This window comes from Ambystoma mexicanum, chromosome 8 (assembly GCF_040938575.1).
Source record: "Ambystoma mexicanum isolate Mex_15411 chromosome 8, UKY_AmexF1_1, whole genome shotgun sequence".
Classification (NCBI taxonomy): domain Eukaryota; kingdom Metazoa; phylum Chordata; class Amphibia; order Caudata; family Ambystomatidae; genus Ambystoma; species Ambystoma mexicanum.
The window spans coordinates 1,608,128,203-1,608,154,306 of NC_090929.1; the positions used below are offsets into that span (position 1 = coordinate 1,608,128,203).

A 26,104-nucleotide genomic window follows, 5' to 3' on the forward strand; every position below is an offset into this window, starting at 1 on the left:
TCCTGCTTCTGGAGGGTCCTTAGGAGACTCCTGGAGCTTCTGGCCGGATTTCAGACGTTGCACTCAGCTACGGATTTCTCGACCCCTGACACTTGATTCTTGCAGCAGCGAAGAAGTACAGCCAGTCGGGGGAGATGGTCCAGTGGAGTTCGCCTCAGGGCTAGTTGGTCCCACTAACCCAAGGGAAGAAGTCGTCCCTTCCGGAGCTTCTCTGTCGAATTGAAAAAGGAGTTTCAGCATAGCAGCAGGGTTTCACCGTGCAATTTAAAGGTCCAGGAGGATGCAGCAAGCTTCGTTCACGGTTTCTTCATCGGGTGTTTCTTTCTCCCAGTGGTCGACTCTGACTCTAGTCCCAAAACCTTGGCCTTTTAAGGAGGTTTCTCCCATTCATGGACAGCCTAGGCTATCAATCACACAGCAGAGTGGCTGTCCTGGAAGGACAGCAGCCAGCCAATCAGGACTGGTTGCATTCAGGCATTCCTAGAGACTAAGGACAAGTAGTTTCGGGAATCTCCCTCACATCTTGCCTTTCCAGACACACTGGAGTCAGAGGTGGGATTCAGGGCTGAAGCCCGCCAAAGGCAAAATGAACAAAGGGCTCAAACCTGGCTCAACGTGCAGGGTAAAACCCAAGAAAGACCTCACAAACAGGAAATGGTGAACAAAGAAGACCAGGGCCATTTTGACAAAATGGTCACCCATGGGTGCTGTACTGCAGCTGAGGATTCAGCTTGCGGTAGAAAAGCACAATGGTAGGAAAATTAAACCACTGCCACCAGCCATTTAAGGTAGTGAGGTTAAAATAACCAATGTTACATGAGAATGTAGGATAAGGGGCTACTACGTAACCCCCGAGCACTCCACATACAATGGTGTGTGCTGGACCTACAAAGAGAAAAGGTAAGTAAAGTCAATTACACTTTACTATTCTTGGGAACAGTAGTTCACACAAGAAAAAGTATTTAAACCTTATGAGAAATGTAAAGGATTTCTCAGTGACACTGCACTGAAGGGGTTGGGTGTCATCATCTTGAACTCCAAAAACAGCAAAAACACACAATCCAAATCAGGTCAAAACACATGACAGAGTGAGAAAAAGGTCTCACTCACTCCAGGGTTAAAATTAAAAAGTCCTAAAGTCCAGCAAAAGAGCTGGGGGTCTCTAAGGTTGGAGGGAATTAGCACAGAAATGAAAATTCTCTCTAAAACTGGGATACATGCCGCAGTGCACCCCTGGCCAATCCTACAGCACTACAAGACCATACTACAGCTGAGTAAATGCCACTGTGCATAACGCAGTACAATGTATCATACGTTATATATGTTCCTGAAACTAACTGAAGATGTCTGCTCTTATTATGAACCTGATAACTTAACAATCAAAAGGGGACAGCAGATATTTATAGGCTGAGGGTTGCATGGCCAGTAAAATCCCTCTAGGCCGAGCTGGTTGGCCTGAGATCAACAAGATTCTCCTCAAAGGCTTAGGGATGTTCCTGGCCATGTACTTCCACTCCACCTTGATCATTGATGCTATTTGCGTCACTGCCGCTTGTTCAGGCTGCTAATACTGTTTAATGCTGTAAAGTAAGTGTTCCTTTTGATGAAATGCCTGCGTAGCAAGACGCCCTTTCATTAAAAGGAATTGCAGCCCAATCAAAGATGGCTGCCATAGATTCGCCAGAAAGGCATTCAGTAGTGAGGCCCTTCCTGCTTTCGATGGAGACATCAGACACAAAGACGTGGAGTGGCACAGACCGGGAGGTGTGGCAAACTAGTTGAATGTTGGAGTGAGGGGAAGGCAGCCTGAAGCGGGATAGTCTGAGGACATACGGGCACGCCAAGGTGCAGCATTCCCGGACGTACATCGATGGATTTAGTGCGGTGTTCGATGGAGCTGATTGGCTGGCTCCCAGTGCCGGTTGCTAATATCCCTATGTGCTGGGTGATTTAAAGGACTGTCACCCATCAGTATCCATTTACACAGGGCATTTACCAAACCACTGGCATTCCAACATAAGCCAATGTTTGATGCAGTCTTATTTCACAACACCAGGCCACATTCAAGTTCGCCCACTGGGTCAAACTCCACGCTTGCAGTATCAGAGGGCGAAGGCTTTTCCGCAGGATCAGATCATCATTAGCCGACACCTAAAAACCAAACAGGAAGTGAACTCATATGATCTTTGATCCCCAGTGTTGGGTCTTGACATGCATTTGTTATGCAATCTCTGTAAAAATAGAACGTTTCAGCATTTTAAGAAACCGTGATTGGTAACAGACACGAGCAACCAGCTGCTACCTCTAACCAAAACCTTCTATGAAATAGAGCTTTTTTACACCCATGATTTGCTCCCTGTCCCACATATTTATGGTTTTGATTAGTACACCGGCCCAAAAACACCTGAACAAAAAACTATTAAGAATAGTGGGTTGCCCCCTCCAATCCTCGAAGGCCATAATCCCATCACATTTTCAGAATGACGAATGACTTTGTACGTAACTCCTATTTAGATTCACTGTACCCACAATCATTTCCTTAAGATACCCTGAAACTATGGAGTGGATTTAGATCTTGGGAATCACAACTTTAAAGACCTTTGAGATGAACTTGATGTGTTTCCACAAGTCTGTTTATTTGAGGAAGTGTTTTACTCCGAAATATTTGCAAGGTTTATATTTCTGTCACTTGCACACGCTCCTGTTCTCTCTTTCTTCCTCTCCCTCTTTGTATCTCTCTCAATCTATTCTCTTTTCGCTCCCTCAGCTTCTGTCTCTCTCTTTCTCTCTCTGCCCTCTCTGTCCTATCTTCTGCTCCGATCTAACCTTGGTTAGGATATGAACTGCAAAATACGACTTTATAAAGCAAGATGAGTCTAAAACCCACTCCTATGAATGTCTTGTAACATCATTTGAATATCTTGACATCCACTTTTATGTATTTTTGTAGGTGAGGATTACGGTGCTTCGTGTCCCAAAATCCGATATATTACACGCTGAAGGGTGCCAGTGTCGCTAAAGGATGGTGCACGCATCTAAGAGGTAGGTTCAGAGGAGGTGCCAACATGTTCACTGGTAAAATGGGCAGTGTAAACTCAATATAATGCAGTATGAAGCACCTCCCTTGTCACATTACCTAAATAACGCCCCTTGATTCTGGAGCCAAATAGCAGACTACAGTATGTTTTAAAGAGTACTTATTGAAATGTGGGGTTCCTGCATGATAATGCGCATTGCATATGTGCACCAGGTGCAAAGACCACTTACTAAATCTTGAAATTGATCAGGACTTGGATTGGTTATAGCAAAGGGTTGTTCCTACAATCCTGACTGCACTGGCCCCAGTTTAAAAACCAATTGCCACAGTCTCGGACATCAGCCTTCGTACTGATCAATTCCTTTCATCAACTTTAAAACAAAAGAAAGATTTGTATTTGAAAAAAGAAGCAGAATAAAACAGAATGGGGTTTAAAAAACAAACCCAGGGCAGATCCTGCTACTTGGAGTGAGCAGGAAGACTGGCAAGTGTAGCTCTCTTTTTAAATGATGTGTAGTGAAGGTAAGATTCTGTGAGCCACCTCCATGTCCAGTGATTATTCTACTACCATTAAATTGCGTGTCGTGCGAGATGTCTTGCTTAAGACATCACTTCATGGGGGAACAAACTTGCGACCGGTCTCCCAGTTGCAGGTCTCCCGAGCGCAAGCCCTGGCAACAAGTCACCACCCTCTGCACGTGGGGGATTGGTTTACCAAACATGGGGCATTGCTGCAAGATGTTGTAGTCTTCATCTGTCAGGTTGGGCAACATTACTACTGGTAAAGAGAATTGTAGTAATTCACATAAAATTCCACGTCGCCACTTGGTCCAATTCCTTATCAATTTTGCAGTATTGGCCGAAATTGGCTTTTGTGTTTTTTGCTTTGGACACCAACAATGTTGCCAAATAAGGCAGCCAAAACTTTTCTGGGTATCCTAATTGGGTGTGATATTCACGGCCACAAAGAAGAAAGACGGAAATGAAACATTTACCATGTGAAAAGCTTCAGAAATTGCTTATTCCCCTCTATTGGTGAAATGGACAAGTGGGTATATCATGCCCAAAAGCCTCCATTTCTTCTGTGACATGAAATTCCATAGAATTCAGGCAACCATCTACATTTGACTGAATGGAAAATCATGAGCATGTTTTTATTTTTTAAACAATCTACCCAATTGCAGTACCTGGCCACCACAGTTTTGTGGTGTCTTTCAGCCCTCCGGAACACCCACTTGCTGATAACCAGACTATCCCAACCTAGACATATCACCATGATAGAAGGAAACGTGCATCAACCTTCATTGGTGCTATTTGTTGCCTTCCCCTTTCTAATAGCGGTGCTTCGAAGCGATAACCTTCCATCAGAAAACAACATTTTTTGTTCCTCTTAATAGCTGCTTTTGCCAAAAAACACAGCCCACTACCATCTTTTTATTTGCCTTGAGTTGCAACGCTGTCAACAACGGGTGGGGGGGCTTGAGCAAACGCACATCGGACAGCAGACTCTCGCCCCACATAGAAAGAGACAGAGACATAAATTGAGACAGAGAGAAACACAAGGGGTGTTCCGACTCTGCAGACGAGTCCTTCAGCGCAATATTTATTTCAGCCATTCCAAAAATGTCAAAATAAATCTTGAAAGTCTCGAGTAGAATCCAGGAATGAGGCCTCCTCAAAGCCGCGCACTAGAAGGATGGAAGCCTACTGTGTCCATAGGTCAATGTTTAGTTCTGATTCATAAAGCTGTTTTATTAACAGTAAATAAGCAGTATATTTTGTACCCACAGAAATTCAATAACAATATAGAAGCCTTCCTCCTACATCGGGTTCAGAGGAAATGTAGAAGGCCTACTGGTTATCCCTTACTAGTCACACAGAAATTACTTTCTTTCTCCAGTGCAAATACTGCACAGGACAGGAATGATTTCCATGAATTCTAGCACAGAGAAACCCCTCCATTGAAGTTGGTGCTGTCAAAACAATTTTCTCAAATGAGCAACCTTAATAATGAAATGGCATGGGCCTGGTTCACAAAGATTTGCAATGGAGAAAATCAGGAGATGCCTGTGAAGATCTCCGATTTTCTTCTGCTTGCTTTATCCTGATTCACAAAGCCTAAAACTGGGGCAACTCTTGAGTTGCCTGGAGCATCCCTGAGATGATAGCGTGCACATATGTCTCACAGCGGCGTGCTCCAGATCTGTTCCTGCCAAATCCTAGATCCTCGCCAGCATCTCCTGATTGTCCTCAATGCAAATTTTTGTGAATCGGGTCTCGCATGGTGTGCTACGGTTGATACATGTGTGATAGAAGGATTTCAGATAACTGTGCTGCAATGTTTCATCGTTCAGCTATCAAGTGAAAGGTACTTCTTAAAGTTCAATGAAGCCCATTGTGAGCAGGTTTTTTACTAAGATGTCAATTTCTGAAACGCATTCTTGAAACATAGTTTCATTATGCGCTGTTTTCGTCTATACTAGGAAATGACACAAATAATAAGGAAATTGACACCCTCTGAATGTGACGCTGGGCAATGCCCGTAGGGCAGAGTTTGCCAGATACGTTCTCCCATTCATTCATTTCCGGGGGAAAGGAGCACACCCTCGCTATCTGACCGCTCCCTGCAGATATCACCTTTGTTGATTAACTAGTCGGCAATCATTTGAAGCTTAGACAATGCAGGAGAGGTAAGGTACTTTTTCGCTAGCAATTTATCACAGCACAGCGGCAGCAGAGGCGGCACTTCCTGTAAAGGCGAGACTCCAATCCAGGAGTAGATGTGTCATCGACAACACCCCGCCAATAATTAGGGTATATTGCAGCGATTCCACTGACCTTTGGTTGGGCGTGCCCGAGAAGAGGGGGTGGAGGGAAGGGGGCCATAGGCCATAACATGGCACTAGTGCTTACTGTTGTATGTTATGGTATGTGTGCACGCGTCATGCACATGCTCAGTGTGATATGTGGCTCTTTTGAGAGGAGCGGGTTGGATGCTGGCTCATTATTGGCCTATGGGTCACAGGTCATCATGACCTTTCATGTTCGTTCTTCTATAGAAATGTATTAATACACCTGGAGGTTTCCATGCACTGCTGAGTCCTCCCACTATCTTCTTTGCCAGGCAATTTCAATGTAATTCCATAGAATAGGAACAATGTTATGCAGCATAAACAGCAGATAAGCAACTTAAGGAGAACCAAGGCCAGCATGAATCACAGTGTAATGGGGGCCAGCCAGTCCGGCCCCCGCCGTGATGAGGTTGCCCTGGGAGGCAGGGCGGCCTGTCCAGGGCCATGGCACGCGCAGCGCCACAGCACACAAACGCTCTACAGACAGGGAGTTGGGAGGCAACTGGCGAGTGGGAACACACGTGCCCCCTTTATTAAAGAGGACATGTGATCACTTCACATGTGACTCAGCACGCACCCTCTGGTGTCGTGCGGAGGTCACAACACGCAGTTTGGCGTTTCCGTTACACATGTCGATCACCAAACCTACGCCGAATCCCCTGGAGCTTCCTCTCGCCCTTCGTCCGTCAGGTAGGCATGACCAGAGCATACGTATCACAAACGTTCCGAAGAGCGTGGAGATTTGCATAAACATGCCCAGTGGTCTGAGCTTACATTCCAAGACAGCCCCTTGGAATGGTCCTTATTCCTGTCTTTAGTATGATGACCACAAGGAGGAGGGAACAGGGATTTTAACGTTTCCCCTTCTGCATCATAATAATAATAATAATTATAATAATAATAATTTGGCATTTATATAGTGCTACGAACCCTCAGGTATCTGAACGCTGCTTATTATTACCCACTGTGTGTGATGCTCATTTATCGACCTCGGAAGGATGAAAGGCTGAGTTTGGCCCCGCCTGATCGGATGTCAAAGCGAGCGCTCTACTCGCTGTGCCACTTGACCGGCTATAATATAGACCGAAATGGAGAGTTTATGGGAAAAGAGAGAGACAGAGGAATCAGGATTTAAATGGTGGCCGAAGTGGCCGGTAGCAGTGCTCCTCTACTGAAAGGTTTTACTGTTCCTATACTTTTATTTTAAAAGGAAACCGTTCCAGAATGGTTTTGTTTTAAAATAAAAGTGAAGGAAGAAGTTGAAATTTGCACCTCAACACTGCACTCAACATTGCCTTAAACAGCAGGTGGGTTTCTTTGAGGGTTTGGATTGTGTGAAGGAGGGGGCGTGGTTATGGCGTTTGTGGGGTCCGGGAGCTGGCCCAGTGGTGTACTGGCCTATAGGGAACTCTGGAGATTTCCCGGTAGGCCTCTGCACCCTGGGCCTCTTTTGTGTGGCATTTACAAATGTTCCCATAGGAAAAGGCTTGAGATTGTTGAAAATGTGTAATATGGGGCCACTTTGAACATTATTTTCAGGGCCTCTTTTTGCTCCCAGTCCACCCCTCGGCAGGCCAGCAGGGATCAAAGTTCCACTACTTCTTTTCGTACACTCCGACCACTGGGCTTAAATTGAACATTGCACACTGTTTGTGAGAAACACTTGCACACTTGATTGGCGCACGCTCTGCAGGGGAGGCGGACCTTTCTGGAATGAATTCAGACAGCCTCAGGCTTCAAGGAAACCTGTGACATTTGAATGCTCAGCGCTCAGAGCGTCAGGTTTAGAGGTTGGGCCACAATCCCGTAGAAGGAGTGCTGGCCTTGCCAATCTTACAGGAGCCTTTATAATACATTCTGCACACAGTGGGGCCTCATTCTAGGTTTGCCGGTCCGGAAACAAGGGTGCCCAGTAAACTCTCCGGCACCCTTGTTTCCGGATCTGCAAACTCTGAGTCTGCTTGCCGTGTCTGCTGTGCCGGACAGGTCTGACCTTGCCACGGTAGGCAGACTGGTCACGGAAGCACCGGCTCCCGTGTCCCCATTCCCATAGTACGCTATGGGAATGGGGACTTACAATTTGCTCGCGCCTGACTTCGCGGGCCGCAGGATTTGTAATGAGCCGGTGGCACCAGCAAGTCAGGCGCCGGTAAAATATTACCAGTCTGGCAGCAACCTGCCGGGAGCACCGGCAGGGTTACCGCTGGACCCGTAATGAAGCCCAATGTATAGATATATAACTCACCGCTCTCTTTAATCTCTACTTCCGACACTGGGTGCCCCCACCCCTATGATTTGTAAAGGCCACGCTCATTAAACACCGTAATAAAACTAATAATAAGAATGTGTATAACCCTTGGAGGATTGTGGGATATGTTTCCTTGCTGCAACCTGACAACACATGACTGATTGTAGGCCTGCAAATGGTGTCATCCGAATTCCCAAGCATCATCTTTCTGACCCCAAGTTCTACTTCCTGGGATATACTGTGGGTCATGGGTCACTGTCAGTCTCCTGACATGCGCACCATGCTTGGGTTCTTTGGTCATCACAAGATACCGGGCATACAAGCTTATGGGTAGGATGCGTGCCCTAAGGAATCCCCCCGTGTGCTGCCAGTGCTACCAGCGCCATGGAACGCGTCATTGTCCCGGGGCCCCAGGCCTTACCACTCCCCATCCCCTATCCTCTCTCTTGTGACCTCATCACAACAGGTACCTCAAATGCACTTGCTATTTCCTACTGCACCACAGTCTATAGAATAACAAATAAAGGTTATATCATTGGCACCAAACCTATATTTATGTTATGTTATATGAATTTGTAAGTGCAACATCCACCCGAAGGCATCTTGGAAATAAAAAGAAACAGATGGGATCCAAAGGCAAAAATTGCAGAAAGAAAACTGTGGCAGAGTCCCAGTATGTTTTAAATTGAGGCAAGAGCAGGACTAATTATGCTTACTCGCAATAGTTATACATGTGCTAGGAATTTGCAATATTGAGTTGTTTTGATGTGTTTCTTCTTCATTATCGATTGAAAACGCAAAACATGAAAATCAAACCTACTATAATGGTCTAGGGCATTAACATGCAGTAATGGTCGGCCCGGTTTGCACAGTGGTGAGCACACTACCCAACAGACCAAAATGCAATGGTCTGGAAATAGTGCAAAGAGCCTTTTATTGACCCAGTCTTTTGTGTTATCTGAGGCATGGAGACTCGAGTAACCCCAAAAAGCTGTCCCTTGCGTTGACTGCAGGATTATGCTTCTCGGGTCTCATTCCTTGTGATTGCCCCTCATTCCTTGTGATTGCCCCTCATTCCTTGTGATTGCCCCTGTAACGCTGATACCTTGCCCTTTCCTTTTGCAGATAACACCATTGCATGGCAAGAATCATTTCAAGGAAGGCTGAATTCCACCTTCATAAAGCAAAGGTACTGCGGGGGGTGGCCACACACGTCTTGGTGGCTACAACCCAAGCCATTGTGTGTCATCGCGCTCAACCTCATCACCCCAAGACAAAGACTCCATCACCAGATGACCTTCGAGTATGGCGTATTCACCCCTCAATGTCATGGGGATCCTAAAGACTCTTGGCCAACTGGAGAGGATGACCCACTTCAGTATTGCGTAGGATGCATCAGTATGTGCACCCTCGCCTTGCATGTAAATATTGCGCTTGGAGGAGTTGATTTCCTTAATTTCTCTGTACAATGAAAAGCACTTTAAACCATAAAACTGACCCTGTTAGCTGGAATTTTCCATTCTGTTTCTACCCTGTGACTTCACAGCACTTTATAAATCCACAGTATTCCACACGGGAAGATCCACAAGATCGCATGAAGATTCACAAGATCGCATTGATCGTATCAAGATGGGCTTTTTCAACAATGCATCGACTGCTGGGACAAAGACATAGACTAACTTTTGTGGACAATAAACCAACAGTCTTTGACCCAGCTGGAGCCACGAGCGGGTACAGTGCCCAGGGTCATGCACTAGCCTCACGGTAGACAGAACCTAGAAGCTACGTTAAGCCCACCTACTAGGCATATGCCCCGAACACTGGACCAAGTCACACCCTACTGGTACATACTCGGTCATGCTGGGTAAGGAGCATCCTATATCATGATTTTAGTTCAACGTCCCCTTTTAGAGAAAACAGCACATGGCGCATTTCCAATCCACGGCGTGGACCATCACTCAGTCGTGATTGATGGTCCAAGCTCACCATGACTTGCGCTTGTACTAAACCTCTACAGACTTGCTCAACTCCATCGGTCCAACCAGAACAATGGGGCCTCCAGCCTTCCACTGTGAAATGTCATTGGCGTATGTTGTGTTCAGTAAATGACATGGGCTCAGGCTTCCAATTGCTTAGCGAGGGGTCTATTAGGCGGGCCAGTGGCCTCCTTCGACTGGGTTTAAGCCAACCCCAGATCCCTATGGGATAAAGCGCCTCTCAGTGTAAAATGGCTGCATTCTAGTTCCTTACTTAAGTAAATACCTTTAGCTTTAAACAGCATTGCTATCTTAAAGCCTGTATGTATGCATATCCAAGGCGTTCAGTGGGTACGGGACTGCTGTGTAGTTTATGATAGTAGGTACTTATGTACTAACATTAAACGTGTAAAGTATTTCTGTGTATATACCTGTGTGTAAATAATGCTATTTTGTATTACCTTATTTTACAATAAACTCATGCTTTGCTGAGTACTCACCAAGGTTGGCATTCTGTTGGTATCACCCATTTATAGGTCTCTGAGCTGCAACTTCTATTTAGTATGTTTCTTATTTGGCAGAAAACTGTCCTTTCCCTTGACTGTATCTTGCTGAAAAATCAAGTCCTGTAGACCCTTAAGTCATCCCAGGAGAGGGCCTCCTTCTAGCCAAGCTCAAGGCTTTAATATCGGGGGTTAGCCCCGTAAAATTGAAATGGATCAGACTATTAGACTGCCGGTGGTTTGCCAGCATCCGGCACCATTTCACTCTATATAGGTGGATATGGGACATTATTCCACGCACCATCTTTCCACGGTTGCTCCTTCCACAAGCACTGCTCCTACTCGCGGAGCCCCTTCCATACTGCACTGCCCCTCCCCAACCTCCCTTTCGCTCCCATGCACAGGGCGCGCGGCCCCAACCTTCTTTCTATCTGAGCCACTCACCGCTCTTTCTTTTTTTCTCCATGCTTACCACTCTCCCCTCATTTTCTTTCTTTATGGGTGTGGGTGGGGGTCCCTCTGCTACCCATCTTCTACACCCACCTCAAACTCTCCCTTGCCATGTCTCCAGTTTTATGCTTGTGCCGAGTCCATGCTCGTGAAATAATTGTCCATTGCCATGCACACACGCAAGCAGTGTTATAAAAGAGCGGTGCTGTGTGAGTGGTTGACTCTGCATGGGGGTGCAGGAGAAAAAGCAGCTGGTGTTTAGTCAGTGTCCAGAGGCAAGATGAATTGCTAGGCACAGGGGATTTTTACAACTTCCCCTAATTGGGCACACCTGCGTGAATGAATCACACCCGAAGAGATTAGATTACACCTGTCCTTTGCAGCACCTCTACGGATCTCAGCAATTCCAAATCGAGCATTATACGATAAATGTAAATTATAGCGCCATAAAAAAAATCCAGGGGCTCATTCAAATAGACGCTACAGCAGTAACTCTAACTTCCTCTTGTAGAGAGACTGTTCGATTCATAAAAAGTTACCAAGAGTAACTCTGACTTACCCATGCACGGTTACTATTTGGTTCACAATGAGCAACTCTGGCTTACTATCGGCTTAATCCTTACTAGCAAGTCAGAATGAATACCAGTAACTTCTTTATGAATGAGCCCCCTCGGAGTGTAAGGTGCACCTGATCGACAATCGCACAAACAACTTCTTAGTTTATTTTTCCCACACTTATGTGTGTCTGAGTGTCTGGATAATGATATATTGGCCCCTATGCCATACTTGGATATGTCTAATGTCAAGGCAAACACTTGTCTCATGAGCCGGACAACTTCCCAATACTTGTCCAGGCAAAGATGGGGGGTAAATCTCTGCTCGACTGGTGCCTCCCTCTGGAACAGCCTCCCTGCCTCTCTCAAACTTGAGAGGACCACCTCGGGTTCCAGAAGCAACTCAAGACCTTCCTTTTCGCTTCCACTTTCTCTCTCCCTCTCCCTTGCTGATGTCCCTGTCTGCTGCGCATACTGGCTACCTGGCCACCCACTGAACCTACGGGACCAGGTAACAGGAGGGGAAGCAGGACTCCAGCTCAGCACAAACGAAGAAAAGAGGAATTAGCAGAGCAGCCCAGTGTAGGCGGTGTCTTTTGTCAGCTGTCAATTTCAGGTAAGCCGCCACGCCGGGTTGTGAAGGGGAAATAGAATGCGTATTAGCTAAACGCGTGCACCAATATAAACATCCATTGGCAGCCGCTCTCCGGTGGTCTCGGAACACGCGCTGCGCGTCAATTACAAAATAAATGTTGCAATCTCAAATGCCAGGCTGTGGGGAAACCTCGCTTTAAGAAACGAAATTGCAAAAAGCCGGAACAGACATTGAAGCAGGTCCTTTGGCGTCAATAAACAACACGCAGACAACGTTTGTTTTATACAGCATTTGTAATGCATTACTAAGGCCCAAGCCAACAATGGGCACACGCGAGTGAGTTACAAACAACAACAAAAACATTTTTATATCCCCGGAACAGGAACCCGGGCACAAAGAAAATTTAGCTCAGCAAGGACCATTGCAGCGAGGCAGTTGTCTGAGCATAAGCCAAATATTTATTTGGGGCAACACTCTAACAGTTACCCAGCACGGGAAACAGCATAGCAAAGCCCACAAGAATCCACAAGCACAACAACAGTCATTTTAGTTAAGGGCTTGTGATAGCCGGTACAACAGCACAGCGAGTAGAGAGCTTGTTTTTTTTACATCTGTGCAGAGCCAGCTGACAGGGCCAAACCCAGCCTTTCAATTTTCTGAAAAAGAACATGGGTCCCAAACGGAAATCGCAGGAACCCACAACACCGGCACGAAAACCCAAATCACCTCACCTTCTGGCAGCCATCGAGGACCTCACCTTCTGTCAGCCATCGAGGCGGCGGAACACTATGGTTGGCCATGGGTCAGGGAGAATATGTACGACCTACCAAGGGAAGGGTCACCCATGCCACCCAATCAAGATGACGACACAACACCACCAAAGAGAAAGAAGGTGACAGAAGGTGCAAGAAAAGGTAACAAAAAACTGGCACAATTATGTGAGAATATGTCAGAAATGCAACAATTGTTGCACGAAATGAGGGGTAACCAATCACCCCACAGAGGGGAGAAGGGACCCACAAACCCCAGTATACCCTTAGAACCTACCATAATGGTGACACCCCCCACCAGCAACAATCCCAACAACAGCAGCCCCAGCCACACCGCTGCCACAGGTGCCAGCAACGCCAACAGCTGGCAGCACAGTTGCCCCTACAGCAGCCACAACAGACCCAAAAGGTGCATTAAAAGCATGGGAAACCCCCAGTACAGAACCACTGGGACAGACAGGGCAAAGCAACGGCAACCCAACAGACATAGCAATGATCTGCAATGCCCAATTAGAGTTAAAATTGAAATCCTTCCAGACTCAAATACTGAAGAGCTATAAAAGATGCCTAGCATGGAATATTGACACCACAATCAAAGAGGCCATATGGGCCAAAGAGTTCATAGAAATCTTTTCACTTATAGAAGCCCAACGCAAAGGCAAAGATGCTTTTAGGGATCCCTAAAAGATAGAGGAGAAAGCCATAGCCAGAAATGCCCAGGTAGAACAGAACTGGGATAGCTGGTTACAGGCATTTGGCATCTTGGCAACAATATACGAGGAAAAATTCCCCAAGGATGGCAGAAAGCTATGGGCATACATGGATAAAATAAGAGAAGTAAAAATTGCTCAAAAAGGGAATACATGGCTAGCATATGATATCAGATTTAGGAGAATCATGTCAGAGAATGGGACGAGGTCCAAAATGACTTATACACTCTAAACGCTGAACCTCCATCAGAGGAAGAGGCCCCACAAACCATCTAAAAAAATAACAAAAATGCACAGGGCCCCAGAAGCAATGATAACGAGAAACACAGAAAGGGGGAACAGCCCTTTCGGAAGAACCAGCCATGGGCTACTACTCCAATACCCACAGGCAGAACCACTCAAAAGCCAACATTCCATGCAGGAATTTTGGAAAAAACCTTTGCATTTGGGGTAAGGAATGCTGGTACAAACACACGTGCACAAACTGCAATGGTGACAACGCAGCAAGCAACTGCACCAGAATGCCAGCCAAAAATTCAAAAGACTAGCATAAACCACCCCCTCCCCTCCTACCCCCTTTCCCCAGGCTGAGCACCAGGCAGAACCCACATCAACCCAAACAATTTTAGGGAAGCTCTCATGAATTATCCGGACAAGGAAACCAGCGAAGCAATCAGGCAAGGTTTCACCAAGGGTTTAATCATCCCTTTAAAGGGAACAGGGTCACAGACCATCCCAATGAACCTGATCTGAAGTCAGCCAGGGACAACCCCCAAGTGGTGGAGAGCAAAATAAAGAAGCAATTACTATTAGGCAGGATTGCAGGACCCTGGGACCACATGCCCCTGAAAGATTACATAATATCACCATGAGGACTGGTCCCCAAAAAAAGAACCAGGGAAAAGGAGGTTAATTCATCACTTATCCTATCCCAAAGGCCAATCACTAAACGGCACACCGAATCCGCGGTATCCTACACACACTTCCATGAGGCGGTAAGACTCATACAAGAGTGTGGCAGGAACGCCCTGATGGCCAAACTAGACATTGAATCTGCTTTCAGACTACTGCCAGTCCACCCAGATTCCCAACAATGGCTAGGTTTTACTTTTAACAACAAATTCTATGTAGACAGATGCCTCCCCATGGGGTGCGCAGTATCCTGCACCCTATTCCAGCAATTCAGCTCTTTTTCAATGGGATTTCCAAAAACAGAGACCAGGTACCAAAATAGTGCACTACCTCGATGACTTCATGGTAATGGGACCAGCACATTCTGAAGTATGCAACAGGGCTCTGGCAAAACTAGAGGGAATGGCCGCATAGTGGGGCATACCTCTAGCAATGGAAAAAGCGACCGAGCCAGCCACCAACATCATTTTCCTGGGCATTGAAATTGACTCGGCACAGGGCTTATGCAAGATCCCGAAAACAAAAATAGCAGAACTCCTGGAGAAAATACAAGGCCTGACAGCAAAAGACAAGGGCACAGTTTAGGAAATTCAATCATTAGCAGGCAGTCTCAACTTCGCAGCCAGAATAATCCCCCAAGGGATGGTATTCTCCAGAAGTCTGGAGCTAAAAATCAAATCATACACCAAACCCCACCTACACATCCTGCTAGGCACAGAGGTGAAACAAGACCGGGAAATTTGGGGGAATTTCCGTAAAGAGTTCAACGGGTCTTTTCTTTGGGGAACGCCTTTGAACACATGGACAAAAAGGGTCCTTTTCAACGATGCAGCCAGGATCAAGAGGTTTGGAGCCATACTATGCTCAGAATGGGTGGCAGGACACTGGACCAACCCATGGCAACAGGCAGGGTGGACTAGAAACATCACCCTCCTAGAAATATTTCCAATTTGGCTAACATTACACATCTGGGGCAGGCAGCTAGCTAACACAGAACTCTTGGTCTGGTGCGACAACATGGCTGTAGTAGGCTCCATAAACAGAAGGTCTTCCAAATGCCCTTTAGTGCCGAAAGTCCTACGAGCCATCACAGCAGTCACACTACAAGAAAACATTGTGGTCAAAGCAAAGCACATCTCGGGGGTGGATAATAACATTGCAGATGCTTTATCTCGCTTTCAGTGGCCAAGATTCCGGGAGCTAGCGCCACACGCCCAGGAACAGATGACGCCAATACCAGCGGAATGCTGGGCAATAATCGGAAATCAAAAATAACGGCTTCAACGCCAGCGCCAGAGAGCCCATGCCGGGATGCCCAACAAGAAACAGGCACCTCAAAAACAGGTGCCAACAACATTACAGCATCAACACCAGCGCCAGAGAGCCCAGGCCGGGATGCCCAACAAGAACCAGGCACCTAAAAAACGGGTGCCAACAACACTACGGCATCAACGCCAGCGCCAGAGAGCCTAGGCCGGGATGCCCAACAAGAACCAGGCACCTCAAAAACGGGTGCCATGAACCCCTTAGGTTTCCTAACGGAGATGGCAGAGAAAGCACTGGCAAGCACCACCGCAGCGCAGTACAGTAAGTGCTTACAAACAGTATTTAAAGCCACAGGTTTAAACCATGTAGAGTTAATAACGATTAAAGACATAGAAATATTTTTAAAATGGGCGCATAAACAGGGCTTTAAGAGAGACTGGGCAAAAAGACACCTAGTTGCAATCTCATATTTCTCAAAAATACGGGGTGATTCAGACCCCGCCCAGAACACGCTCATTTCTTACACAATGAAAGGTTGGGGTAGAATATAGGGCCCCCAGGTGGACACCCACCGCCCCTTGGATTTCAACAAACTGGTCCAAATTGCAAACCAACTGGAAGCCATATGCTGCCATCCATACGAAATCATGTTATTCAAAACAGCTTTTTTCCTGGCATATTTCGGGGCTTTCCGTGTTGGAGAGCTCATCGCCTCCAGCACCAAGGCCACCAACGGCCTGGGTGTCATGGAGGTCAGGGTTAGACAGGAGAGCGTCCGCATAGAAATCCAACAGTCTAAAACTGGGGCCAAAAGAACCATCAACATTTGTTGCATTGTTGAGGCAGCAAACTGCCCGGTATGTATCACCAACCTTTATCACACGCAAAGGCCCAAGGTAGGGGGGAGGTTTCTAATCCACAAGGACGCCTCGGCACTAAGCCGCTACCAATTCAAAAGGGTGCTGATGAAAGCAATCAGCAAAGCAGGGTGGGTCCCCAAGGGCTTTGGCACCCACTCCTTCAGAATAGGTGCCGTCACCTCAGCATGGCAAGGAGGCCTAGCACCTCAACAACTAAAAAACATAGGGGGATGGAAGTCGGATTGCTACAAAAGATACATCAGACCACAGCTAATTTAGCCATCCTCCCTCATTTTTTCTTTGTCCCTCCCCCGTAGAGAAACAACAGGCGAAGGGAGACCCTCCCCCCAATCAGCATGGATAGTCGGCCACTCATTTATATTCACGACAGGCCGATGGGCAGAGGAGACCAAGGAAAGGCCACCCTTTAGAAACACCATTGCTTCGTGGTCGGGATACAGAGGCCTACGATGGGCCGATATCCACGAAACACTAGCTGAGCTGGTCGCATACAGAGACCCGCCAGAATTTCCGGTCATACACCTAGGTGGCAATGATCTGGTTTCCATTGAAAGGAGAAATTTATTCGAAGATATTTGCTCCTCCCTAGCAGGCATTTTACACAATTGGAGGGAAACAGAAATATACTTCTCGGCCATCCTACCCAGAAGGAAATGGCAAGGGGCCAACTGCTACAAATCGATAGACATTTCTAGAAGAAAACTCAACAGGGGGCTAGAGACAGCAAGAGGACTGGGCTTCATAAAGCACCCAGCCATTACACTGGGTGACCCGGACCTTTTTCTCAAAGACGGCACCCATTTATCTAACCAGGGCATGGAACATTTCTTTCGAGAAATTACAGAAAATCTAGCCTCTAGGGGGTGTCACTAGGAGATACTTTCAGGGGGAACGCGGTCAGCTGCCAACCTGCCCACGTGTGGTGGCACGGCCCAGAGGGGGTAACCCCAGGACCCGGTGCCCAAAAGTATGTTACTATTATGATATGTGATTATTGTTATCTCCATACCCATATCTGTACAATAAAAACCTAGGGCCTTTTATTGCCAAGACTTGACAAACACTGTGTGAGCCTAATTATTCTGGGTGAGGGTATGGGGTTGGCCAAGAGTTATGCATGCATATAGGTTCAGCAGTTATGGGCAATGCTGCAGGGCCGCCCAAAGTGAGGCAGAGTAACTGCTGTTACCATCAGCAAGCCAGGAGAGGGGCAGCCCAGCTTCACCCCGTCTGCTCCTCTCCTCCCCCCAGCTAGAGAGACACGCAGTCTATGCAACACAAAGCTGAGGAAGGGTGAGGTGTGACCAATCACCTCACCCTTTCCTCCAGGCAGCAAGGTGCAAAGCACCTAAGGAAACCAACAGTCAGGCAGGGCCAGGTTCAAAGACCTGCCCCCCCAGGGGGCCAGACAGTTGGCTATCCGGTCGGGGGCTGGAACACATAGCCCCCACTACTATACATATCAAAGACCCACGGCTTCCCTGGGTCTTATAAATAAGAGCAGCATGCTCTGAGAAAACACAATCAGTTTGTGGACCCTGAACGGGGACCCAAACAAACAGGAGGTGCACTGTTTACTCAGTGCCTTCCAACCTTTGCTTCTTTACCACAGAACCCTCCCACCCTACAAACAAGGGAGAAGAACAAAGGAAAAGAGGTACAAGACACTGTACGGTGCCCACAACAAGTCGTGGGACATGAGAAGGCGGGCACGGGCCAGAGGGGGTAACCCCAGGACCCGGTGCCCAAAAGTATGTTACTATTATGATATGTGATTGTTATCTCCATAACCATATCTGTACAATAAAAACCTACGGCCTTTTATTGCCAACACTTGACAAACACTGTGTGAGCCTAATTATTCTGGGTGAGGGTATGGGGTCGGCCAATAGTTATGCATGCATATGGGTTCAGCAGTTATGAATGCTTACCTATTGGGTTTACTACCACTCAATCACACATTGGCAAAACAGACAAGCTCAGAACAGCACAGATAGCACTCAGGAGACGGGCCTGGGGAAGATTGGAAACCAAGATGAGGGACACGCCCATTGCAGTCTTGGTCCTGTCCCTTGATTGGAAAGCAGTCTCTGGTGAACAACTAATCCCGCCCTCACCCAATTACAATTACTAGGAGCAGTCTCTCATTAGAAGACAGACCCATGGGGAAGAGGGAACAATGTAAAAGCACCCAACCCAATTTGCCCAATGTGAGGTTTTGGAGAAGGTTATGACGAGGGTGGGGCAGTGTTTGAGTGTGATAAGAGGAGCAATTTGGAGGTGTTAGAGGAGAGTGGAGGTGGTGGCGTCTGTGGAGGAACTGGCAACAACCGAGGAGAGGGTGGAAGAGTCTCAGTAGGAGGTGGGAAAACCTTAAGGAGGAGGTACTGCTGTCTAAGGAGGAAATCCGGGGAGTTGGCAATAGTGGAAGGAATAACATCACAGAGGAGTGATAAGGGCAATACCCGGTCCACAAAGAACAGTAAGGCAAGAGGAAGCAGAATTTACCGAAGGAAGGGTGCATAAGTGGGAATGGGAGCAAGCACCCTGCAAGGAGGACCGATGTGAAGAAAGCAGCAGCGTGTGGGAAAGGGGTCCCTGACACTTGAGAAAGAAAGGGACCCTGATTATTGGGATGGCAAAGTGCCAACTTGTCAAGTTGACTAATCTGGAACCATCCTCGCCCCAAGAAGATACTTTGGGGATGCAAAAACTGGTCCAGGAGACTCTGCACCTGACAGAAAGTATTTCATATTTAAGGGACATGGTTAGAAGAATGTTTTTTCGCAGCACGACTGCGATTTGAGACCCTATCACACCAAGTGTGATAGACCAGATTTTTCTTTTGGTTTGCCTTTTGGATGTCTTGTTGGAGTTATATATGAGCCACCTCCCTGCATCCGGCAAAGGCCTCCTGACAATACCAACAGAACACAATTAGAACCAGGTGATATCACTGCCGCTAAATCCAATGTGTGCGCTCGGATCTGCATAAACGAGCACTGTTTAGCAGAACAGCATTCTTAGATAGGCCATCAGTAATTTCCCCACTAGAAGACCTGGAGGGGAGCAGTTTGAGTAAGTGAAAGGTCTGTTGTATATATGGTCACCATACTTCAGGATTACGTATTTTTGTGTAACTTCTCGAAATATATAAATGGTGTGTTTTCCACTGAGACATAGGGCCTCATTATGAGTTTGGCGGCATTCTGCTGTTAAATCTGCTAACTACCGACAAACTCAATTACTGTTACTGCCACTTGGCCCCGTGAATTACCACGGGAATGGAAGTGGTGGTGATTCCCCACTTTTGGGGTCCATAGGACTTCATGGTGATTTTTGGCAGATTTACCACCAACAGATTTACAGTGCGGTAAATAAAGTGATTTCTGGAGGTAAAGTGGAGGATTTATCTGTAGCAACAAGCTGGAGGTCAATCTGCCAGTTTTACTAATAAAATCAGCAGATTTATTGCACAATAATTCCGCTGGCGGTAAATCCTCCCAAAAAATATAATTTGGCTGTGCAGGAAAAGTGGTGCCACTTTTTTCCTGCACCGCCAAACAATGTAACAAGGCCCATCAACGTCATTGCAATGTGCCTTATGCTTGTGTCATCTCCACTCCCTCCTTGACACCAATCGTCCTCCTTGAACATTGACGGTATCCCAATACCCGTCTCACCTTTTGTGAAAACACTTTATCTGGATGCTATACTATCGCTCTCACAGCAAGTTCGCACCATTTCCTCCTCTGCCGCCCACAAGACTAAATTAATCAACGCATCCAGACCTTTGCTCTCCCCTGATAGCTGCCTGACAATAGCTCGAGCCAGCATAGGATCTAGGCTTGACTATTGTAATGCCCTTTTTGCAGGTACCACTGATATCAGCATTTGGAAAAGGCAGGTTATTCAGGACAAAGCACTTCGAGCTGCACTGAATATCACTAATGCTGAACATATCACTGCAGCAAGAAAAAAGGGCCCATTAGCTCCCGATTCATGAGCGGATTCCCTTTAAAACACTCACCATCCCAAAGAGATGCTTGTCCAATCCCAAAAGCATCCTCTTTGCGACCTACTAGGGCAGCCTATGCCTACTGCATCCCCCAGCCCAAATGTACACGGCTAAAGCTGGAGGCTGCAGCTTCCCGGCCATTGCTGCCAAACATTGGAACCTTCTCCCGCCTACCTTGCCGGCCGAACCATCTTATTGGATACTCCGGAAGGCGCTCAGAAACTTTGATGTTTACCTAATATGGATTACCAAGTACTTCCTCCATCTTGAGGGTACTGTGAAACTGAAAAAAAGCCTCTGATGCCTGACTAATACTCTATGTAAAATAATGCCTAAACTTTCATGTGAGTAACTGGTCATGTAACAGCGCCTTGTTGCCTCAGGGCATAGCACGCTTTAGAAATGAAAAAATAAATAAATGAATAACTCTCTCAATCTCTTGCCCAACGTTTTACAGACATCTCACAAACACAACTCGTACCTTTCAGTGTTAACACTCCATATAACACATAAAGTAAGTGAATATTTGTATATTCAGTTAAAAACAATGCAAAACACATCCTCTCTCCTTATTGTGTAGTCACATGCAAATCAATAAGGCATGCATTTCAAGTGAGCAGTTAATTGTCAGGTGCGTTCATGGTTCCTTACTGATTGTGCTACAGTTTGGATGTTGGTTCACTCCTTTCCTCTTTCCCATGAGGGAGCAAGTGCACTTTGCACAACAGTTTACTCCTTGCATGTAAAACGTCATGACCAGCCAAATGCGGCGTAAACTTTGTGTTTCCTCCTTTATTCATCAGAGTAACCCATAAAGCATGCTTTTCATGCATTCATATTTTATATCAGGGGCATTTCTTGAAATACTGCCGTACAGCCCATGTTCATTATCGCAATTATCACGTGCTAATGGCTTGGGCCTTTAAGGAACCCCCTCATAAGGGGGTCTGAATGAAAGACGACCCGCCTCATGTGCGCATCCGCACGTCGGTGTGCGCTTATGATACCAGCACGCTGTGACCGCCATTGCGGTTCAACGGGCCCCGTGTGACCACAGGCAACATTGGCGACGAGCCGGGCGTGTCGGCATCTGCCGCCTGACCCACCGCACCGCACCTCACCGTCAGCTGCGACGGGTTTGTTTCCATCATCCCATTGGAACGGGAGAACGGACCACAGCGGCACTCGATCAGTGTCTGCCGAGCAGAGCGCAGCAGCCCTTGCGTGAGCAACGCCGACCTTTGCACGCACACAGCGCGTGCCTACAGCGGCTGCTAGAGATGATTGGGGGCTGCGCCTGCACATGAGTTGTGTGTCGGGTTTCACTCGCTCTGCACAGCGATCTGCTCGCTGTGCCCATATAAGGTTCGGAATCAGACAAAATTACCGAGGTGGAAAGGTCCGACCCCCAAAAGTCTGACCCCCATTTCTTTGCATATGTATATTTGGTGGGGGTAAAGTTAATAGAACTGTACACGTGTAAATGTGAGAAGGCCGTGGGGGGGGGGGTCTCTCCCCACATATATATAAATATATGAAAAAATGGGGGAAAAATAAAAATAAACAGACTTTTGATGGTCAGACTTTTCGACTCAGTAATTTCACGCAGATCCATAAGGTACAGGTACTGCCCCACTGCCTGCAGATAGCGGCTCCACCAGGGAGTGCTCGTGCGCCTGCCTGGCAGTTTTGGCCCTATTACAAGTATGAAGGAACATAATGAATGAGTGAAGAGACAACGGGAAGATAAGGAAACGAAATTAAACCAAAAAAGAAAGGTGCATTTCAGATGGCCTGGGGCCCTGGCTTCTGCATAGAAGAGGCTGTTCCACTGTAGGGCCTCATAAGTCCACAAGCCCTGTCTAATTGGAAAAGAGGGGGAACAGGGGCCCTCTGCCAGGCTAGGCACCTATGTATGTACCTGTCCTTGAGCTCTGAGTAGCCTGCATGAGCACACTGAGCTGGAGTGTTGCAGGAGAGGCCATGTTGCAGAGTGCAAGTACTGCACCTTACTTCAGAATGGCTGACGATGCTGTACAACCACTGGCGGGCGGTGGGATGCCCCGCCGGCAAGGATTGCTAGCCCTGCTAGAGGAATTTGGTATTTCTGGGTCTGTTTCCCGTTTGGGGCTGTGTTGGAGTGTCTGAATAGAAAGGCTTCAGATGTACTTTAATGCTGTGGGTCAGACCAACGATGAGGCCAATAAGTCCACGATCTTGTACTCAGCAGGACCAGCGGCGCATAAACTGGGTAAGACCCTCTGCCCTGCCGACGACTCTTATGCTGCAGCGACAGATGTTCTCATGGAATATTTCACCCCCATGCTGAACATTGACTATGAAAGGTTTGTTATAAGATCAGCGAAACAGAAGTAAGGGGAGTCATTGGACACCTTCGATGGGACATGCCCCACCTGGTGATGTCCTTGCGCTGAGAGACGAGGATGTGTAGGTGCACCAGCAAATCATCCTGGGGTGCAGTTCCGCCAAGATGCAAGTACAGATATTGAGGGAACCTGGGATAACTCTGGTCAGGATATTAGAGCTCGGGCCCTCCCATGAACTTGCTGATTTGAGGGCGTCAGCAATGGATGCTGTTAGGCAGAACCCTGTGCAGTTCCCTTAGGGAACACTGCAAAAAGATTAAGACTACAGGTGGTTGGCAGTAAACCCAATTGGTAGCAGTCTGCACCACCCAGATTTACCTGGTAGCTGTGGCTGAGCAGTCAGACCTCTCTCAAGAAGAGCAAGGCAGTATATAGAGTATACACAATAGGGCTAAAAACACAGTAGAGCAAACAAACACTGACCAGATCTTTGTATAAAAAGTATATAATTCTTTATTTAAAACAAACTTTAAGCAATATACTAGCACTCTAAATCAAAAGCAAGTTAAAACACAGTCAGGTAAAGTATACACACATCCCTTGATAACTATTAGACAAGTCAGAGTTAAAACACCATGATTTGTTAAAACAGATGTGATCGCGTAACCTAACGCCACTATGAAAACTGTGAAATTGGAGGACATTTGTGTAGTAAAAATGCAAGAGGTGCCTAAGTTCAACAAAAGGAGCCTGTGGCCGAGGAGGGAGCAATGAGCGGAACACACGCCAAGCAGCCTGCAGTGTGGGTACGACCTGCCACACATTGGTAGCTGCCCTGCGAAAGGCCACACCTGTGGGAGATGTGGTGTTGCAAACCATTTTGCGAGGGTGCTCAGAGCTGCGGCATCCACTACCTCATCGAGGGGGCAAATGAGGCCAAAATTCCCAGCCCAGAGGACCAGCAGAGCTGTTGCAGAAGTTGACCTGGCGCACCGCGAAGGCCTAGAGGTGGACAAGAAGAGTGACATTGATGATGAGGACCTTTTCTACATGTTCTGTGTGCTGAACATTGGGAAAAGATGCAAGCGCCTGCCTAGATGCAGCTTCTGCATCCTGGGCCGTGACATTCCTGTCCTGGTGGACACCGGGACGTCTATTAACATTATGGCGTTTGCCCACTATGACGGTTTGGAGAGCCTGCCAACCCTGTCCAAAATGGCGGCACGGATCTTCACCTTTGGAGGAAGTACCCCATTGCCGTTGGATGGCGTTTTCAAGACCAACGTGACCCACGACAAGTCAGGCAGTAAGGCTCGTTTTTTCGTCACGAGAGTGAGCAAAGTGTCACTCCTTGGGTGCGCAGCAGTGGAAGCCCTACACATCGTGCACTTTGCATTTGGCGTTTACGTGGAAGACCTACAATTGCTATTGGAACGTTTCCATAATGTGTTCGAAGGCATTGGACAGATGAAAGGAGAGCCAGCACGGCTCCACATTGATGACAGAGTGCAACCATGGCTCCAAAACATCGTCGGATTACATTCCACATGCGAGGACAAGTAGAGCGTGAGCTGGACAAGCTGATGGAGACGGACTTCGGATCCACATGCCGAGATGAGCACTTTCTAGTCATGGTGGACCAATGATCGCGTTACCCTGAAGTGGAGGTTATGCCTTCCACAGCATTCTCTGGTGTGGTTCTGGCTATTGAGAAGATCTTTGTGTCCCATTGCCTCCCGGAGGTGGTCTGTTCTGATAACGGACCACCATTTCAGAGCAAGAACTTTGCAGAGCTAATGGAGAGCTATGGAGTCCGGCATGGAAAGATCATGCCTGTGTGGACCAGGGCCAATGGGGATGTGGAAAGACGAATGTGGACCCTAAATAAAGTGTTCCAGATTACACACACGGCCACGGCGCATGCCTGAAAAAATTCCTGTACCAATTCCTGATGCAATATAGGGCTACACCACATCGCTCGAAAGTGTACCCACATCAGAGGCTTTGTTCCAGAGGTGCTTCCATTGGCTTATCTGAAGGGCAAGGTTGCAGCCCACGGGTAATTGTCAATGGACAGGTAGACCAGGACAAGATGATGGCACATGAGGATGTAAGGAGAAGGTTGAGTGACTATCGGTTGGAAGTCGAAAATGAAGTGCTGGTGAGGATAAGGAACCCAGCCAGCTCACCCTGATGTTAGACCCATGGCCAACGCAGTTATTGGACGTCAAAGGATCTATGGTGACCGCCTCAGACGGATTCAATGCGCTAACCTGAAACTCATGCTTCTTCAAGAAGTGCCCCATGTTGCAGTACAGAGGAGGATCTCTCTGAGAATCTCCCCGGTAGTGAGGGGGGGGGAGATGGATCCCAAGATTATTTCAGCGATGGTCCTGACTCACATGGGGATGAAGGACGGCCACCTGATCCAGAAGTGGCGGAGAGTGAACCCGCAGAGAGTCCACGTAGGTACCCTCTTCGAGTCCTGGGGATGCCCAGCGTACCTACAAGATTATGTGCTAGATAGTTAAATGGGCTCTGGACTGGAATGTGCCCACTGTTGTATGCAATGTTTTGTCTGTTTGCTGTGTGCAATTGTTTCATGTTTTTGTTATGAAAAAGGAGTGTAGGCTTGGGCCTTTAGGGAATGCCGTCGTGACAGCGTCATGACGAGGTCTGAATAAAAGACGCCCTGCCGCACATGCGGATCAGTACGGTGGTGAGCGCTTATGATGACAGCACCCTGTGTGGGGCTCGGTGGGCCCCATGTGTCCACGGAGGCTACAGGCAACAATGGCGTTTGGTTGAGAAAAAAACAACTTTGTAAGACAATATAGTGTGACACAAACGTCCATCCATTACAAGGATTTGTTAATGTTAATGTTAATGTTAAAGGACATTTGTACCACGCCCTATCACCACCGGAGTGGTCCCCTGGCGCTCCTGCCCTAAGAGAAATGGCTGCCAGAAGGGAAAAGGAAAGAACACTTTTGGAAGAGGCTTGC

General features: G+C 47.3%; 1 protein-coding gene across 7 annotated transcripts in view; it reads left to right on the forward strand.

The window, feature by feature from the left end:
* The window catches only part of PLEKHS1 (pleckstrin homology domain containing S1), a 58,710-nt gene extending 48,098 nt beyond the window's left edge, over positions 1-10,612 (forward strand). For all 7 annotated transcript variants that reach the window (XM_069611858.1, XM_069611857.1, XM_069611860.1 and 4 more), the window contains 2 exons: positions 2,951-3,042; positions 9,263-10,612. In XM_069611858.1, coding sequence (XP_069467959.1) covers positions 2,951-3,019 — 69 coding nt within the window. In that variant the 3' untranslated portion in view covers positions 3,020-3,042; positions 9,263-10,612. The remainder of the gene's footprint in view (positions 1-2,950; positions 3,043-9,262) is intronic.
* The last annotated feature ends 15,492 nt before the right edge of the window (positions 10,613-26,104 follow it).